The 18,143-nt window shown below is 44.3% G+C and overlaps 2 protein-coding genes across 14 annotated transcripts in view; one reads left to right on the plus strand and one right to left on the minus strand.

Moving 5' to 3' along the window:
• Positions 1-4,051, plus strand: part of CLSTN1 (calsyntenin 1) — a 39,960-nt gene extending 35,909 nt beyond the window's left edge. For all 4 annotated transcript variants that reach the window (XM_056330553.1, XM_056330555.1, XM_056330554.1 and 1 more), the window contains 2 exons: positions 552-736; positions 1,419-4,051. In XM_056330553.1, the coding sequence (XP_056186528.1) occupies positions 552-736; positions 1,419-1,613 (380 nt within the window). In that variant the 3' untranslated portion in view covers positions 1,614-4,051. The remainder of the gene's footprint in view (positions 1-551; positions 737-1,418) is intronic.
• A 140-nt stretch (positions 4,052-4,191) lies between these two features.
• The window catches only part of PIK3CD (phosphatidylinositol-4,5-bisphosphate 3-kinase catalytic subunit delta), a 59,231-nt gene continuing 45,279 nt past the window's right edge, over positions 4,192-18,143 (minus strand). For 9 of the 10 annotated variants that reach the window (XM_056330551.1, XM_056330548.1, XM_056330549.1 and 6 more), the window contains 13 exons: positions 17,934-17,993; positions 17,550-17,717; positions 16,620-16,741; positions 16,323-16,466; positions 15,406-15,505; positions 14,382-14,560; positions 14,068-14,177; positions 13,387-13,465; positions 12,966-13,133; positions 12,054-12,177; positions 10,247-10,392; positions 9,858-9,990; positions 4,192-9,295 (listed from right to left, as the gene is read on the minus strand). In XM_056330551.1, the coding sequence (XP_056186526.1) occupies positions 9,158-9,295; positions 9,858-9,990; positions 10,247-10,392; positions 12,054-12,177; positions 12,966-13,133; positions 13,387-13,465; positions 14,068-14,177; positions 14,382-14,560; positions 15,406-15,505; positions 16,323-16,466; positions 16,620-16,741; positions 17,550-17,717; positions 17,934-17,993 (1,671 nt within the window). In that variant the 3' untranslated portion in view covers positions 4,192-9,157. Of the gene's footprint in view, positions 9,296-9,857; positions 9,991-10,246; positions 10,393-12,053; positions 12,178-12,965; positions 13,134-13,386; positions 13,466-14,067; positions 14,178-14,381; positions 14,561-15,405; positions 15,506-16,322; positions 16,467-16,619; positions 16,742-17,549; positions 17,718-17,933; positions 17,994-18,143 lie in introns of those variants that run through there. The other variant, XM_056330552.1, reaches the window with a different exon arrangement.

Raw genomic sequence — 18,143 nt, forward strand, 5'->3', positions numbered from 1 at the left:
TGGCTGGCTGAACCTGTAGTAAAATGGGTTTTCCTGCCAGCAGGAGAGCTTTCTGTTGGGGGGTGAACACTGGAAAATGGGAGGTGTGCTAGTCTTAAGGGGGCTGTAAGACTTGGATAAAGGACCCTGAGGAACTGGGACAGTATTTCTTCTGAATTGGCGCGAGGAATGAACCACAGCGGTATTCCCTTGATAAGTCATGGTGTCTGTCCTTTCTGTTTTAATTATATTAATTTGGCGTGGGTGTAGGATGTGAGAGGAAGAAAAGTAGGCATTTTAGAGAGGAGTCTGCGTGTGTGGTGGAATCTGCTTTCCATGTGTTGTCAGTCCTTCAAATTGATGTAATTATACTTAAGGAAAAAAGTTTTAGTTCTTAATTCTCTAACTGGCTCTTTAGGTGGCCCTAGCCAAGCTGCCTCTGCGAAGCTACATATAATACTTGCATAATGCCATTTCCCTCTTGCAGGTGGTGGAAACAGAGGACTAGTTACTAGCATCGTGTATGAGTTACCAGTGTCATTTAAGAAACTCCTTTTGTTTTCTTGTCACAGTTGTTCCAAGTACAGCCACTGTTGTGATTGTAGTTTGTGTCAGTTTCCTGGTTTTTATGATTATTCTGGGAGTGTTCCGAATCAGAGCTGCACATCAGAGAACGATGCGTGACCAGGACACTGGAAAGGAAAATGAGATGGACTGGGATGACTCTGCTCTGACCATCACTGTGAACCCGATGGAGGTAAAGCTGGTGTCTCAGCACTTTAACAATAAAATGCCCTTCTCCAGCTGTAATGGGTATGATTGTACACGGACAGAGGTAGTAGAGCAAAACCAACCACTGAACGCGGACTAGAGACCTTAGCTGTGAATTTTTAAGGAATGCAACAAATGCTGAGAGCAGTTATGTTTGGGATCTTGCATGGGTGATAGCGTCATGCTGCATAATTGGATTTTACAGGTCAGTGTCCAACACCAGCGCTGATTGTGCGGCGTGCTACCTTAACCACGGTCTGCTTTTTTCCAAAGTTGCAAGAATTTATTGTTGAAATATCTCTGTTTACGATGCTTTCTTCTTCTGTGGTTGACATCTGCGTTTTTAGAAAATCAGGAAGAGGAGAGATGTGTGACCTTAATGTTCTTTGTGCAGCCCTCCTGAAGGATCTTTTTCCAGTAGAATTTGAGATACTGGATCACACATCAGAAGTGTTTAGCGTGACAGGACTGATAGCAATGTTACAAAGCTATTTTAAAGAGCGCTCCTTCCTTTTTTCTTTCCTGGTTGCCTAATTACTGCTGAACTCCTAAAATCAGTAAGGCAGCTGTAACAGCTCTTTCTTGATACAGTGCCTGGTGCCTGAATTCCAAAGAATGAAAAGAATTTTGGCCAGTATGATTTCAACAGCTAATTTCTGTCTTAACAGACTTATGAGGATCAACACAGCAGTGAAGAGGAAGAGGAGGAGGAGGAAGAAGAAAGTGAGGACGGAGAAGAAGACGACATCACTAGTGCAGAGTCTGAAAGCAGTGAGGAGGAAGAGGGCGAGCAGGAGGAGGACCAACAGAATGTTAACAGACAGCAACAGCTGGAATGGGATGACTCTACCCTCAGTTATTGATTCTAGCTGTTCCCTTTGTCTTTGTTTCTGCTCTAGAAGACTCCACTGTAATACACACTCCATTGTTACCAAGGATTCATGGTGTTTAAAAAAAAAAAAAAAAAAAAAAAAAAAAATTCATTCTGGCCAGTAGATTCAAGCCACACACATCCCAGTGTTTGTGTTATGTCAGCTAGTTCCTGATGCTGTTTCTAGAATTGTGGTTAGCACCTCCTTTCCTTCAGCCATGCCTCAGTGACTGGATTTTTTTTACGCTATGTGAGGAACCACCTTGCACTTTTTTCTTCATGTCATGTCAGCTAAGTGACTCTACAGATCTGTAGCCATTGCACATGAATTTCTGGACTGTCATTTTGCTCAGTGAAGCAAACTTGGCTTTGTTCCTTTTTCTAAAAGATGCAAAGATTGCTTGTTGACAGAGGGTAAAGCTGCTCATTTCAGCCTGTTGATTTCTTTTAATTTTTTTCCCAAAATTAGTGCATGTGTAAAGTGGCAGAATGAGGTTAATATGTAGAAGATTAACAGACTTTTTAATATTTTGTAAATATATTGGAATTATGTAATTATGTCATTTGTGGTAGTGAAAACAGGGTCTGGGGTTTAAAACATGCTAAAGTAAAAAACCATGCAGCATGAAATACTACAAAGCTCATACTACTGCAGCAGGAGCACGGGCACAGTTATCTAGTGTAGATGTTTCAGTAATACAGTGTCATTGGCCTTGACTGCCATGTTCGCTCATGCCCCACTCTGTTTTAATTTTTCTTTCCTTTTCTTTAATCTCCTTTATTTTTGCAGAGGGAACAGACAAACTTGTGAGAAATAGTAAAGGCTTTAGGCACCTCTGCAGAGGCTCAGCTGCCCTGTGCAATACAGTGGTCTGTTTTACCTTTTTCTTTTTTTTTTTCCTTTTCTCCAATTAAGTCTTGGCGTAAAGGGCTTTTAAGTTATTGGGGGAAAAAACACTACTTGGACGGTGGACGAATTATTGTGCAGTTGCTGTGGGGTGTTGCCACAGCTGCTGTTAGTTACAGTGAGGCTGCCTGTAGCACAGCGATGGTCTGTCCGTACCGCTGACAGGGCGGGCTGTTGATGTAGTCGGTGGATTTGTTACGTTGGTGACTGAAGCCGGAAAGCCCGAGCCCTGCGTACCTGTGCACCTCGGCGACCGGCCTACACGGACGGGCGTTCGGGGGCTTTTTGGCTGTGCAGTTTTTCTAATCCGGTGGCGGGGGGGGAGCTTGGGACATAGCTGGCGTCATTTCTATTAAACACACTCCTGCTCATTCCCTGTAGCCTCTTGTACGGTAACTTGGACTGTCGGTGTATTAAGCCTTTGTTTACACTTAGTAATTGTGTTTACCTGCTGGTGAAAAGCTATAGCATACATTATCCAACTGGAAGACCTTGGGAATCATGGTAAAATACTATTCCAAGTCCAGATGACTTTGGTTGTTTCTGATCAAAGTTCCAACTGGGAACTGCAAAGGATTTCTCTAAAGAAGTAGCAGAAAGGTACGAAAAATCAGTGAATGACCCCCATGGTGGAGAGTGCTAGTTTTTTTGTAAGGCAGGTCTTGTTTATTTAACTTTATTTGGTCTTACGCAGAGCCTTGAATAATGAGTATCTGCTCACTTGGTTTTTATGTTTGGAGGTGGATTAAAAAGAGTAACTTGTTTTGCTTGTAACAGGGGACTAGGACTCCGTTCCCTCCTCAGCATGGTAAGCAAAGTTCGGTTTTTGATCTTGAGTGTAGCCCACCTCTGCCCGGGGCGCACAGGCCACGCGCGCGGCGCAGGCTGCTGGGCGGCTGACAGGACGCAGCAGGGAGATGTTGCACTGGGCACGCGTGCTAGAGGAGCGACAAGCAAGCCAACGGGTGAGGGCACAAAGGGTCATAATTCAAAGAGCTAAAAGATAAGGATGGATCCAAATGTTTCTATAGTTTTGATTTCCAGAGCAGACCTATTCTCATCTAGTGATGTGTGTAATGGGATCTAGTGGTGGGTTTTATCTGGGGTAACGCTTGGCTGCGGAGTGCCTTTTACAATAGTAGATGGACCTGGAAGCAGGGAAGAGAACCCACACAACTAGCTTACCGTTTTTTGGGGTTGTTTTTTTATGTAAAATTTTAGATTTCTAAAATGGGGAAATGGTTTTGACTACTCTACGTGGTAAATATAACTGCTAGTTTTAAGTAAACTGGGAAACTTTTAACTTATGTCTGACAGTTGTCCTGTGTTAATGTGTAGAAGACTTATCCTTCCATATACTGTTGCTGTAGCTGCTGTATTTTAGACCAAAACTGATCATGACTGAAAGGTTGTAAACATCCTGATGCAGTTGTAGCCACTGTGGGTATAACTTTTCAGATGTGTATATTGGTAACAGGTCAGTTTGGAAAGTCTATAAGCTACAATAAATTTCTGGTTCTAAAGGTTGTTTGCATTTATTTTTTTACTGAATGGAACAAAGTTGACTCAAGTTATATTAACTGTGTTAATTTGCTTCCGCTGGTAGAAGAGTTTTGTTCTCATTGATCTCTAAAGCACAGTTAAGACTTCGGCAGCATGTATGTACAATTTATCAGTTTATTTTTTTACTTACAAAACATGTACCTAAAGCAAATGAAACGTTAAACATGTAAACATTCTCTTGTTACAGAACTGTGGCTTGGCTTAAAAAAATACTTCTTTTTTCAAAGGCAACAGAATAAGCACAATCAGTTTGTACAGAGTTAAAAAAAATAATCACAGAAACGTCTCTAAATAAATAGAAAGGGGTATCATTTTGAGCATATTTATAAAATCAGAAGCTATTTATAGTGAAATTAATATTTTCAAAAGTGATTTAAGTTTCCATCTTCAGTACAATTCAACTTGCTGAAAACTGTCAGGTGAGCTGCTGCATTGGACATTTGGAGTCGGAGGTCCTTTGCTACCTGATACAGCCACCAGGAGTGTCATTCAGGATGCTGCTCCAGGGGTGTACAAGGAAGAAGGTCCACTTGACTCATTGGTATTTTTACTTCTTGTAGGTAAGTCAATTTTCTAGACTTAAGTAACCTCTCTCTAAAACCGTGCTGGGTGGAGAAACGCCTTTGGAATTGCGCAGTTCCTGCAGTTTACACCGATACAACTTGTATTATTGCACTTCTGAAATTGAAGGGTGGATGACACGAGCCACTGCTGTGCTGTGCTTCTCTAAAATGGTATTGGGGCCTGAGTTTTCCGGAAACGTTACCAAAACAAGGGCTGAGGGCATGTACGGCTGCCAGCCTGTAAACCAAGTAGGTGAGGGTGACGAAGGAGATGACTGGGCAAAGCTGCCTCGCTGCAGTGTAACAGGCAGCGTCCCGAGTTACCAGTTTGTGGCAACACTGAGAATTGCTTCTCCATTCACTGTAGCATGTTTCTTCCCTTCCACAAGAATGTGCAAACCACTGATGTGGTTGTGGTTTGGTGCTTCTCAGCCTGCATGTGGCCTGATACTGTTGCATACTTTTTGCTCCGTTAATTTAATAAGGAAGGAAATAACAATATTGATCTGTTCTCTAAAATGGAGCAAAGATGTGTGGCTGCAGGGAAGCAAACCTGGGCATGCCCCTGAGAGAGGGAATACAAAGAGGTCGTGAGTGCCTGCCTCTCCCTGCCGGGGCAGCAGTGGTTTAGATGAGTGCAGGACTCTTTTTCTCAACTGTCTGATCAACACGAACAGAGCTCTTAACTCCTACCATATTTCTAAAATCAAACCAACTGTTAGAGCTTGAGTGCTGGGCTTCTGTGTTCCTTTTTGCATTTCCTGTTAAGTATTTCAGGAGAATCCCCGCCAACCTTATTTTATTCCATGACTGAGGCCAATTTTCTAAATACTCCGTTAAGCTTGGTTGCAGAATGCCTGGTCTCCACAGATCGGGCTCTTAACAAAACCCTCAAATTACAAAAGATGGCACCAAATCATTAGAGGACAATGGTGGAACCTTTTAAAAGCATTGTCCTGGAGGGCTGGCAACGTGGTACGAACAAGGCGCTTACCAGGCGCGGTGTGCATTAGTCCTGCACGCTGACTGGGAGTGAGCATCGCGTGACCTGTCCTTCTGGGGGAAAAAAACCAAGGTAGAGCAACAGAGTGGTCAGCTGGTGCAGAGCAGCATCGTGCTGTGAAGACACAGACTTGCTGTCGGTCGTGGGAGAGCAGCTGATGGGCGGTAACTTGCTACCTCATGGAAATTTCTGCATTTGTGAAGTCGTCATGGTTATGGATTTTTTTTTTTATAATTGGATGTAAGAGATACAAGCTTCCTACTCCTAGTTTAAATCGTGACACTCAGCACCCTCCTAGCCTGTGAAGCTTGAGGCTATAATCTGGCATAGGAAAGGAAAATTATTCTTCTAATACTTAAAACAGCTTTACAAAAATAGGTCCTGACTGTTTGCTCTGATATTATCTTAACCAGTTTAGTTTCATAGTACCGTACTGCAAATGGCAAATACGGATTCACTGTTTAGGACTTTATTTGAAACCTGCGATCGCTGTCTGTTGTGCAGTGCAAGACGACTGTAATACCCCAGACTCAGGAGAACCACGAGTGAGGGCCAGTTACAGCCCACTGCGGAGAGCTGACCTCTGAGGACGACACGCGAAGGCTGCAGGAAGTTTCTTTTAGTCTGATCTCTAGAAGCAGCAGCAGTTCTAGAGTGCTGGCTCCAGTCAAGATAGACAGTAGTTTTCTTTCCTGCAGGTCAATCTGAACACATTTACACGGTGGTTTTTTCCTAGTGTTATGGTCAAATGCATAGTTACACGAAGACGTGAAGCGAGCTTTCAGTTCTGGCTAAGCTGGGTCTGTAACTGAGCCAATACAGCAAGAGCAATTGCTGCAAACGTACCGTCTGTACTGCTGGGTATGCTGAAGAACTGTTAGAGGAATGTGCTGGTAAGTAAGCTGGGCTCACTCGGAAGGGTACACACCTTTCTGTCTTGAAACGTTCTCGCCCCTTCTCAGTCACATACAGTATCATTTGAAAGGTGTAGAAACAAGGGATCTCCAAGGGTTCTGTGAAGTTAAAATCAATTGTCTTCTGTATAACTGTTGCTTCTAGTAACAGGTGCTCTATGAGAGCTTTATATTGACGTATACAAACCAGTATAGAATAGCCTTTATAGCATAATGTCTTTTTATGAAAGGAAAGGGCACTTTAAATCAGAATTTAAATTAGCAACAGCATAACGCTAAACCATAATCTGCTCATATCTGTTTGTATGTAAAGGGAACGAGGGGAGGGTTTATTAAAGGTGTTCGTTCACTGACCAAACCTCTAGCGTTACCTACTACTATTGACTTCTGCTTGGGGTAGAAGTTATTTTTTTTAAGGCAGTATTAACTTTGTTCTTTGTCAGCTGCAGAGCTAATGTATTTGAAATTGTCCTCTTAACACACCAAAAAAAAAGTGAACTTACTTTAATTTTTAAGTATTAAAAAGAGCTGAAAGTCAGGAATGAGTTGTGCCTATATGCTGGATGTAAAAATAGCATCTAATCAAAGTCATCCCATGACAGGGAAGATCTATTAAAAATAAACGGGCCCATTCAGTCTCTGCCTTAACCTTGCTGGTTTTGTAGGAATTTCAAACTAGACATGAAAGCTCAGTTTACACCAGAAAGTAGTGTATCATTTTTGACAGTACATGCATCTCTTGTCACCTGAGAAACAGGATCTGAAATGTCTATTTTTCACTTGGGCTTACTTATGTAGATTTTAAAAAAAAGTTTAAAAAACAGTTCTGTGAGTAAATTAAAATTGCTCAACCTAGTTAAGGGCATACAAATCAAATACAGGATTCAGCTTCAGGGGTGTCTTGAAAATTACACTATGCTATTCCTTAAAAGGCAGGAATGGCAGCACCTCCATAGGAACCTGATGCGGAGAACATGGGGAAAGGGGAGGTGGACCCCCAGGGGACTGCTAAGGGACGCAGGTACCAACCACACCGCTCCACCTGTCTTCCGGCAGGACCCGTAGGCTGCCTACGAGGTGCATCACTTGCTACCGTGGGAGGCACCGAGTGGCAGCAGTGACGCAGCAGTGGCTCCTGTTCATCTGTCCCTGTGCAACAGCAGTGCCCAGAACTGCTCACGAGGTGAGGACACTAGCTGGACACAAAAATACGACACATGAATAGAAACGGGTGATTGATCACAGCACCCTGTGGGAGATGGGATAGATCCTGCCTGGGAGGGAGGTGGCAGTGAGAACGGGAGGAGGCTGGAGTCAACGGTTTGATTTAGATACCAGCCCAGAGGACGGCAGCTTGCGCTCTGGCTGACCCCCATAGGGACAGTCTTTGCACACCAGCTCCAGTAACAGACAAGGAGTCGTGTAGCATGGCTGAAAGGAGGAAAAGTGCGGAAAGGAACAGGGAATGTGTTTGTAAGAAGATGAGACTTGAGATACAACTTACGGTGTGTGTTTCAGTGTTAAACCCACTCATGCGGCACTCCTCTGCCCTTACGCAGGAAGGCAGGCTGGCCAAAGGACTTGGGCACAGAACGGTGCCATCCGTCCCAGCTGACACTGGAGTTAGTGCTGTGTCCCTGCCGTTACGTAGGTGTAGGCCAGCGCCCTGCGCGCACGCGTTGCAGGGAAACCAGGTGGCAAAGCAGCCCTGATGCACCCCAACAGGAGGTACATGTAGCAACCAGCATTACGTGCCAATTTTGAAAAAGCAATCTTACTGTTTTCAGGCTTAAAAACAGAATAATTGCAGAAACCCAGGAACTGCTGAGACTGAACTGAAGTCTGACTTGGGTTAGGTGTTTCTGTTTGCTTTCCCACCAGCCAATCCAAGCCTGTTCTTGTGGCATCAGTGTTTCGACAGCCATACTGGGGTTCCAGTTCAGTTTCAGAACGCTCTGGCCTCTGTAGCAGAGCGCGAGCAGTGTGACCGCGTGGGTATTTTCACCCTGTCACAATGCAGAGTATAACAATTTGTCCCAGTCTGTTCCAGTGGTGATTTAAGCTGACCTACCTTGGTGTACGTGGGAACAGGGTAGGAGGCACAATCACATGGTGAAGTTAATGCCGCTGAGCTGTAACAGTAGGGACCTAGAAGACGGGCTATAGTATAAGAACTACAGGGATAGAAGGTTCTCAGTGGTCAGCTAAATTTTCAAGAAAATAGAAATACGCACATGAACATGCCAGAAGGATGTTGCAACTGCCTGCACTCTTCCATTAGAAGGTGTATTTGAAGCTCAACACATCCTTAAGGGTACAGTACATCTACCTACCTTTCACTGTATGCAGTAATTTTATTGCCTCACGTCTCTCCCTTGTCCCCCAAAGATCTACAGCAGACATGATTATGTGGCTGATGACAGTCCAACAATTTTTCAGTCCTGTGGAAAGGTCTGATCTCTGGGAACGCAGGTGGGGGATCTTCAACATGGCAACATTCATCAGTCTTTAAAAACCTGTCTACAACTGCCAGACTCAGTGCAGGTATTACATTCTCTTGGAGCAAGTGGACAGGCTCGTGTTGCTCTACTGTCTGTTATCTTTGGATACGTTGTGTGCCAGCCAGTTCACTTTGGTTTTCCAGCTCTCTCGCAGGGCTTCGTTAAACTTTAGTCTGAAGTGCTTCAGTGCCTCCTCATCTGTTTTCCCAAGAGCCAGGGAATCCTGAAGGTAAGAGGCAGGAATCAGTGTAGCCTCGCTGAAAGTGCAACTGAACAATTAACTGCTCAACTACTAAGATGTTTACTCACTAAGAAATAACTCCATAGAAAGAGCACCGAGTAGGAAACAAGTAGCCGTGAACTGTTTTGAACTGTTACTGTACCTGCATGAGTTTTTTTCATTCCGCTGAATAAGTACATGCTTATGTTGGGCACAGGGAAACAGAAGGATTTTTAGTGCACCTGTAGAAGGCTGCACTTCCAGCTGGCCAGGGCTAGGCGGTTGTACTTTAGGAGGCCAGCTGGGAACAGGGAATGAATCACAACCGCAGAGCTCTGTTTCCCACAAGCTGGTTCTACAAGGGACCTACTGTCTTTTGTGCTGAAGTATCTGAAGTTACTTCCTGAGCAGCCGTACCCGGCATTTCTTATGTCCTTCACCACGAACGCCAGACGTTACTCACTTGCTTCTGATAATAGCCCCTTCCCTGCTGAACTCCTCCTCCTACCAAGCTACAAGAGCAGGTATTTGGTTTATAACTGTATCTGGGCTCTGCTTCTCTTACCTTTAAATACTGAATGTCTTTAGAGCAGCTGAGCTCCGGCAGGCCAGCAGCTTTCATCAGTGCAAACAAGTGCAGGAAGAGGAGACCGTGGCGCCTCAGAATCATATAGGCCTTTTCACAATAACCCCTGAATCTGTTCAGAAAGGCAGACGAGGCAAAGGCATGAAGACTGCAAGCTATACCATTTCATAAAGCAAAACTACGTATTAGTCTGAACCCTGCTGTCTGCACTGATGGCTACCAAGCTCTTTCACCCTTTCTAACAGGTAGATACTTATTTATTTTTGTGTGTGTAGACAGCTATAGGCTACTTATCACTGGATTCAGAAATAAATTCTGAAAACCTGGAGCTCAAAAAGCTTAAGTCAAATTTAACTACTAACACCTACCTTTCAAACTTCTCATTGTTGTTAGTTTTTCCTTGCTGGATGACGTGCACAAAGTCATAGGTTAAGATGAAAGGAACTCGTTCTCTGTTAATACCAAATTTAGTCTTGAAGTTCCCCAAAAAGTGACCAAAATCAATATGGAACAGCTGGAAAGAAGGAAGAATTATTTTTTTTTTCAGAATAGTATCTTTTATAGCTGACAGATGTTGTGTTCTCTTCACAGTTACTGTATTCAAAAGATAATGACCATAGGAGTTTGGGAGGGAGAAAAATGACCTCTCCTACAGCACTCCTTTGGGATAAGAGGCAGCGTTTACTTCCCAAGATACTCTTTAGTTTCATTAGGTGACGGACAGAACAGAAAAGGTACTTGTCTATCCAATACTTGGTATATCTGAAGAAATCTCTGGCTTTGGCTTTTCTAAAGCTGTAGCACGGCACTAGTAGAAGCAGAAAGGGAACTAAAATGGGCACCCTACCCATGCAGCCTGAGTCCAAGACAGCGTGTGGAAAGATGTCCTGTCTTGAAGTTGCCACAAAATATTCCTTGCTCAGGTAAGGCTTTTTCCCCCTCCCTTTTTTTTTTTTTTTTTTTTTTTAAATACCAAGCACAGTGAAGTCATCGCACCCCTCGTGCAGTGGTGGGAAGGAGGATCCTGTGCAGAACCTTGCGCACTATGGCAATTTTGCACACCCTGGCAATTTTGCACACTATGGTGATTTTTGCAGAGTTGCTGTAAACCCCCGACATCCAAACCCCAGGTCTGCGGACCGCAGGGCATCGGCTCCCTCAAGGGGACAAGCAACCGAGTGGCCTCTGCTAAATGTGGAGGAGAGGCAGCCCTAGGTGGGGGCTGCTGCTAGACAGCGTTAGTGTCTTGTTAGCAAATGACACAGCGCCCCTGTCCTTGCTGCGACCCCAAAATGAAGGCACTAGTGGGTTTCTTTCACCATGACCGCTCGATTTACGGGAATAAGATGTAGAGGAGCAGGATGCTACATAGAAAGAGTGCAGGCAGGCAGCTGCACCTACCTGAGCAAGATGAGTCTCAGAACATCAGCAGCCAATTTCTTACTGTTAAATACTAACTAGCTGACTTCACTGGACCTGTGGGAGACTTACCTTGCACCATCTAGCACAGGGCTGTTTAAGGCTTTGTAGAATTCACAAGTAAGAAAGAAAGACAGCGTAGACTTCCCCCTTTACCATTATTGATGTAGTTTAGTACACATCCTGTCAAAAAGGGATTTTCTTTTTCCTAGTTTTGCCCTTTATCTTCCTTCCAAGCTACTCTTGCAGAGCAGAGGAGTAGAGGAATCAGTACAGGTATCAACATGAAATTAAAACCATGCTGATCACTTGCATTCATTTTTTTTAAAATCAAAACATTTTTTCTAGGAGGAAGACTATAAATCTATCAGCTTGGATAAGTAACTGAGGATCTTACCTAGCAACTAGAAGCAATTTGTGACTGCTGAAGCCAAGTCCTCAGATTGGTAAGTACAGTGCTTGAGTTTGCATCTGCAGACAATTTTAGGTCTGAATTGCTCCACTGTAATTTCAAAGTAGGTATTAACAGCAGCAGCTGATGCCAGTGATGCTTACCGAATTGTAATTCAAATTACAGAACTGTGTTTACACTCTTAATGATAGAAGCTATTGAGAATATTCGTCCAGTCTGCCTTTCAGCTGGAAGGTGAGGCACACTCCTCAGCAGTAGGATTGGACTGGGATGCGTCTGTCCCCTGCTAAGCAGCATTTATGCCCCTCTTCCAGTACTTCAACCACAGCAGCAAATCCCCGTACCTGTCCAGTTTCCCGGATCATGATGTTGTCACTGTGCCGGTCACCTATCCCCAGCACATATGTTGCCACGCAGTACCCAGCACAGGACAGAGTGAACTCCTCTATAGCTTGTTCTAATGCATCACTAAAGAGGGTAAGAAAAAGATCGAAAGAGAATTTTACTTTGAACAGTAGTATTTCACCACTGGGGCAGTTGTTTTTATAGCTTCCCCCATGCAAACCTGCAGAAGGTAAGGGAATCGCATTTGAATTTCCCATAGTGCTCTCCAGAGGCAGTACTCCCACCTGTGCTTTACAAAAACTAGCTGAAAAAACAACTCTCTTGTAACTGGAGGGGTCTGGATGAGGGCATGTCCACTACCTCAACAAAAATGGTTTGGTCTCTACTAGATAAACTCATTCCCAGATCTTCACAGATCCAAAAGATGGAGTGTGCTCCCAGAATGATTCCTGTTGGCACCCTGTTACTTCAGAGCAGCGTGATGTGTTGTGGCTGTGTGTTTCTGTATCTAGTAAACCCCCAAGCAACACAGCCACTCGTTTTTTTCACCTCCCCATTTTGGCATTACCCCTCCTGCATCTCCTTCCAGCTGCCCCCATGCTGACTGACTATTTCTGGAGAAAGTAACAGGGCCAAGGGCAAGATCAAGGCTTGGATCCAGCCTGGGGACAGTGCTACCTTAGGCTATGGAAGATCAAAAAAGCTTGCACACAGTAACCCAGAAGCCTCCACTTCTGCTCAGGACCCATACAGATCCACATGGGGCCAGGCAGGGAAGCAGCCATCGATATCATAGGACAGCATGGAAATATATGCATAATTGAAGGAAAAAGCTGAGGAAAGCAGGAAGAAACTTCTCTAGATGAAAAGAAGCAGTAAAACGGCACTGAGTAAAAGGTAAGCCCACTTACCCCGGGTTCTTGGATTTTAGCCAGTTCAGCAGTGCATCCTTGTTGAAGGCTGCAGTGGCCACCATGTTGCTCTTGTTCAGCTGGATGTTGGCAATGGTGTCTGAATGCATGACCACTTCTATCAGTCCAGTCTTGTCTCCTGTGGAGAGGCAGCCATAAGGGGTCATCCTGCAGAGATGAAAGAAACCCTTCCTCTGAAATCTTGCCCAGAATTGGGTTGTGTTGACTTTTAAGCTTTCCCTTGTCTGCCACGTCTGCTCCATACCTACTCTGCATTTCTACTCAGTACCACAAAACCTGACTAGCTGCTCACAGAATACTACACAGACCTGTCAGGGACAAAATAAGCTTGCAGACAAAACGGCCTCACCACACATGATACATCGTTGCAGTAGGACAACTGTGAGCGCATGTGACTCACCTCAGGTCCAGGCCCTCCTGCTTCCACAGGATGTCCATCAACTGGATCATCTGCAGAGTCAGCATATCCTGACGAAGATCTGTGCAGTATTACAAAAGAAAAGAGGGTCGTAAGTACCTCCCATGCTCTCCTCCTCTTGTGCTCTTGCAGGTGCCACTTGTTCTGCCCCTGAAGGAAGCAGGCTGCTAGAGGGACCTTTGCCAAGTTTGTCACTTGCTAGGTCTAGCTGGTAAAGAACATCAGCACAGAACAATGTCTACTAGTGCAGTAACAGCGTAAAGCCACCATACCTGACACCGTAACTCACACACGATAATACTAACGGAGGTATGTGCTACTTCACTTTGCCAAAGCTCTTCCCATAGCAGTCAAGGTGATACAACAGTGAGCAGGAGCCCCTCCAACCCTACAAAGCTTGGACTGCTGTAGCTCCTTCCGACCTCACATCAGGTTTCTTTTTACTGTGCAAGGGTACGCAGCTACTACTGTGCTAAAATCTCTAATGAAGAGGAATGCAAGTGCAACCTAGAGAAGAGTTTACTACATCTCCAGATTACTGTCAAAAAAACCCCATGTTGATGGCCCTCACATAACATCTTCATGGTCCATATTTAGGCCCACTCACCATAATAAATATTTGAGACTATCATGCCTGTGAAAACATTTCCTTTAAAGACTTACCATCTCCATTTTTAAAAATAATACCCACACCACCTCGACCTGTCTCTTCATTATTAAACACAATCCATAAAGGTTTCATTTTGGAGTCCATAAAGGTGCACTGATCCACGCTAGAGGAAACAAAAACATTACCATCAGAGTTTCCATTTATTAAAAAAGTGGCCATCTAAGCTGCAAATTCAACAGCATCTACAAATCCTAACACACTGGTGACTTCCAGGAGAAAAGAGGACCTTGTGGGGTAACCAGAAGCCTGACTCTACTGCTGAACAAAGTCTGCAGCACAAGTTAGGAGAGGCAGCTATCGTCCTTACCAAACTTCAGCGAGGATAATGTTTGGGTTCAGGGGGGACTGGAGGTGGGAAAGTGCTTCAAGGTAGGTTTCCTGCTTCATGCACACATGCATCATCTCCTTGGTTTGAGGCTTGGTGGCCTTCTGAGAACTTGCTTTAACAAAGTCATTCAGAGCTTTCATCTTGTTGAGTGCTTCTCCCTGAACAAAGAGAGGGATGGAAAATGGTTGACAAGGGAAATTCCTGGAGGTTTAAAAACTATTAACATCTACTGTGAAATGTAAACCTTGGTTGTATCTCTTATCTTCCATTCAACCTGTGGCAATTTCACTACTAAATTTGCTTGGTTGCAATATGTATCTGCTTGAGGGAGATCCATAATCAGTCATGGATCTTCTGCTGGGCACAAATGCACTGCAAGGTAACAACTGCACCAGGAATAATGCACATTATCAAGCACCAAAGGAAGAAGTGAGGTGCACTGGCTGGGAGAGCTGAGACCTATAGCCCTTGCCCTTCGAAGCTTTTGGAGAGTTATGCAAAAATGCCACTCGGTCTTGAAAACAGAAGCAGCACTGGTTTGTGGGCACATCCTAGATATGACTTCACGTATAGGCGAGTCCCTCACTTGTGAATCAGGTACAGTGATCCTTGATGGATAACAGATTAGTTTTTGAGACTGGGTGAAGAGCAGGATTACCTCCACACAGCAACTGAAGGCAAGAGTGCACTGCTCTGGATCAGACAACCAGCTGTGATCAGCCCCTACTAAATGGTAACTCATTCAACTCATCTAATAACAGCAGCAGTCTTTGAACACTTCAAACCATTCCAGACACATAGTCGCGTGGGACATGTGTGGGTGAGTAAGAGATGAGCAAAGTCACATGTGATGAGGAAGTCTCGGCTCTTAATAGGATATGCCAAAACCAACATAGCAGTTATAGGGCGCTTTTTTGTATTATTGATAACATTAAGTTGGAAAAGCTGAGAACTAGCTCCAAGGAAGAGGGAAGTCAACCTTATCGCTGAAAGCAATTTTTACCTGTTTCATCAAAACTTTCATATGGTGGGTGCTGCCTCTGCAGTATGCTTCCAGGATCAGGCCAAACCTCAAGGCAACTGCAGGAACATGCATTTCTGACCTAAGAGAAGAAGGGAGGTTAAAGCAATTGTGACTCACTGCAGTGACTGACTAATTCTCCCATTCATGCCAGCACAAGGGGGGGGAAGAGGAGAGTGCAGAATATTAGCTTTATATATATACATAGATAAGTTTTATAGATATACATGAATAATAAATATATATACTATATATATTAACTTCATATTAGTTATATATATATATATGTATCTTTACATACATATATAAGCTTTATATATATTAGTCTTTCTATGTACTGGGGAGGGGGAAGGAAAAAAAAAATGCACCCACCCCAGAAGATGATGTAGCAAAACCATTGCTTGAAGTGATGAGACATCCTTCTGGATGACTAAATTGCTAACCACTCCTTTGAGAACATTACTTCAGGAGCAAGGACAGTTCGGAGCCTATAGCCCAGAACTGGCAGGTGGCCACAGGTGTCCAAAGTAGATTTCAACTCACAGGCATGTGTACATATATATATATATAAAAAAAATTCTGAAAACAAAACCTAATCCAAACACCATCACCACAACAAAATTAAAAAGTAACAAGCAAACAAAGATTTTGTGTCCTTCTGGAATAATCTTTATTCAGCCTCCCAACATCAAAAGCTACAGCTCCTGGCTTTTGGTGGTGACAAGGATATCCCACCGATGCTCTGATGAAAGACACTAGCCGATGGACAGCCTTTAAATAAATACCCCGGCATGTATACATACAGACATGCTTGCTACCTCACTCCACAGAGCAATGAGGAAACCAGTAACTGCTGGTTTCACTTGATCACTAAAAAGCCCAAAACGTTTGCTCTTTACCTCAGGTGCCAGAAGAGGAAGTGGCCGATCTTGCGGTTGGATAGCGCCCTGTCCAGCAGGAACTTGGTTAATTCACAGTCTAAGTAGGATTCATACTTAAGCACCTGGACAAGCTGTAGCAGGTATTGGAACACATCGTGATCTCTGTGGACAGAATGGAAAAAGCCAAGACAAATTTATCTTTACTGCAACAAATGTACTTGTAAAGACAAGACTGTCAGATTGCTTGCAGTCCCCTCAGCAGCACTAAACGTAAATAGAAAGGGGCTCTGCATATCCCTTGTGGATAGCACTTACGTCAGCTTCTTTAATGAGTTGATAGCAAAGGAGCCAACGTAACGGTCAGGAAAGCTAAAATCCAGCAGCTCCAAGGCATTCAGGACAGGCAACTCTGGCCAGGTTTGAAGCAGAGAAATCATCTGTAAGGGGGGGAAAGGAAAAAAAGCAAAAAAAGGAACAAGTTTTTTATGACAATGGGTATAAATCTAAAATTCTACTGATGGAAAAGCAGCTCTTTGAGGGCTGTGTCACTATTTATAGATGCCTCAGAGCAAGTTTGCAGACACCAGGTCAAAAAACATCAGTTCAAATTTTCTAGCAAGGCTGACAGGTGGAGCCACCTAAGTCCACGGCAGGGTTGTATTTGCTGTACCACAATTAGCGTAATGAGCAATTTGGAAAAAGCACTTTTCTGCAGCATAATAATGTAGACTAGAAAGGGCCATTTAGAAGGTCCTGTCAAAGCTCCTGAAGTAAGGAGGAATGAGCAGCACCAACACCAGCCCTAATGGATGTCTGCCGCTTGGTGGAAGAGATTCACTGACCCCCTCAGGTAGCTTGTGCTGGTCTCTATCAGTTAAAGACTATATAATCTAGATCCTATTTCTGCCGTGGAATTAAACAGATATTTTTTTTCTTGCCTCCAGTTTCAAGAGGGAATAAGCAAGACTCTGTTGGTCAGTAATGAGTCTGGGACAGTGCACAGAGCTGAACAGAGCCCAGAAGAACCTAACCTCAACTCAGCTGGGTACCACGCAGCGTACGTGCACAGTGACCAGTTGAGAACAGAAAATATTCCTCAGCCTCAGTGATGTCAAACCTACCTTCACAGGGCCACTGTGAAACATCCCTTGCTAAGCTGCCTCCCAAACATAACACGGGAACATAGATAGATACCAGGAGATGGATCAAAAAGGGAGCCCTGGCTGCCAACGCCAGCACTCTCACCTGGGCAACATCTTCATGCTTGTTCCACTTGGTGATGATAAGCAGCTTTGCCAAAGCCTGTGGGTACTGGTCACGGATATCATATCTCATCTTCCACACCAAGTCTTTCTCATGCTCATATAGTTCAGTGTGGCTCCTCCGTTCCAGTATCTCCTTCAGTTGCAGCCTCTGCTCATGGGAATCACAAGGAAAGAGCATACACAGGGCTCAGTCTCAACCCAGAGAACTTGCTCAGCCCAGAGAAACCTTGCAGGACTAGGGCATGACCCAGTTTGGGGGGAAAAAAGCTGGCTAGGGGTAACAGGGGAACATGTAACTTGGCCTGTGAAATCAGGCTTGCACATAGCCTGCATGTAGCTGAAAAACTGTTGCCAGAAGACTCACCTCCTCAGGATCTTCTGGTGCAGCACGGGGTTGTTCTCCATTCCTCCCCAACTCCAGCAGCTAGGATGCAAACAAAGAGACTGAGAAAGGCTCCTCATTCCCTCTGTACTTCTAGTTCACCACCACTTCAGGCCATTACAGATCAGTCACTTGCCACCTCTGGGGAAGGGAATCACACCTGTCACAGCCCAAGGGTAGGTCACATCCTCG

This window comes from Falco biarmicus, chromosome 3 (assembly GCF_023638135.1).
Source record: "Falco biarmicus isolate bFalBia1 chromosome 3, bFalBia1.pri, whole genome shotgun sequence".
In the NCBI taxonomy this organism is placed as follows: Eukaryota; Metazoa; Chordata; class Aves; order Falconiformes; family Falconidae; genus Falco; species Falco biarmicus.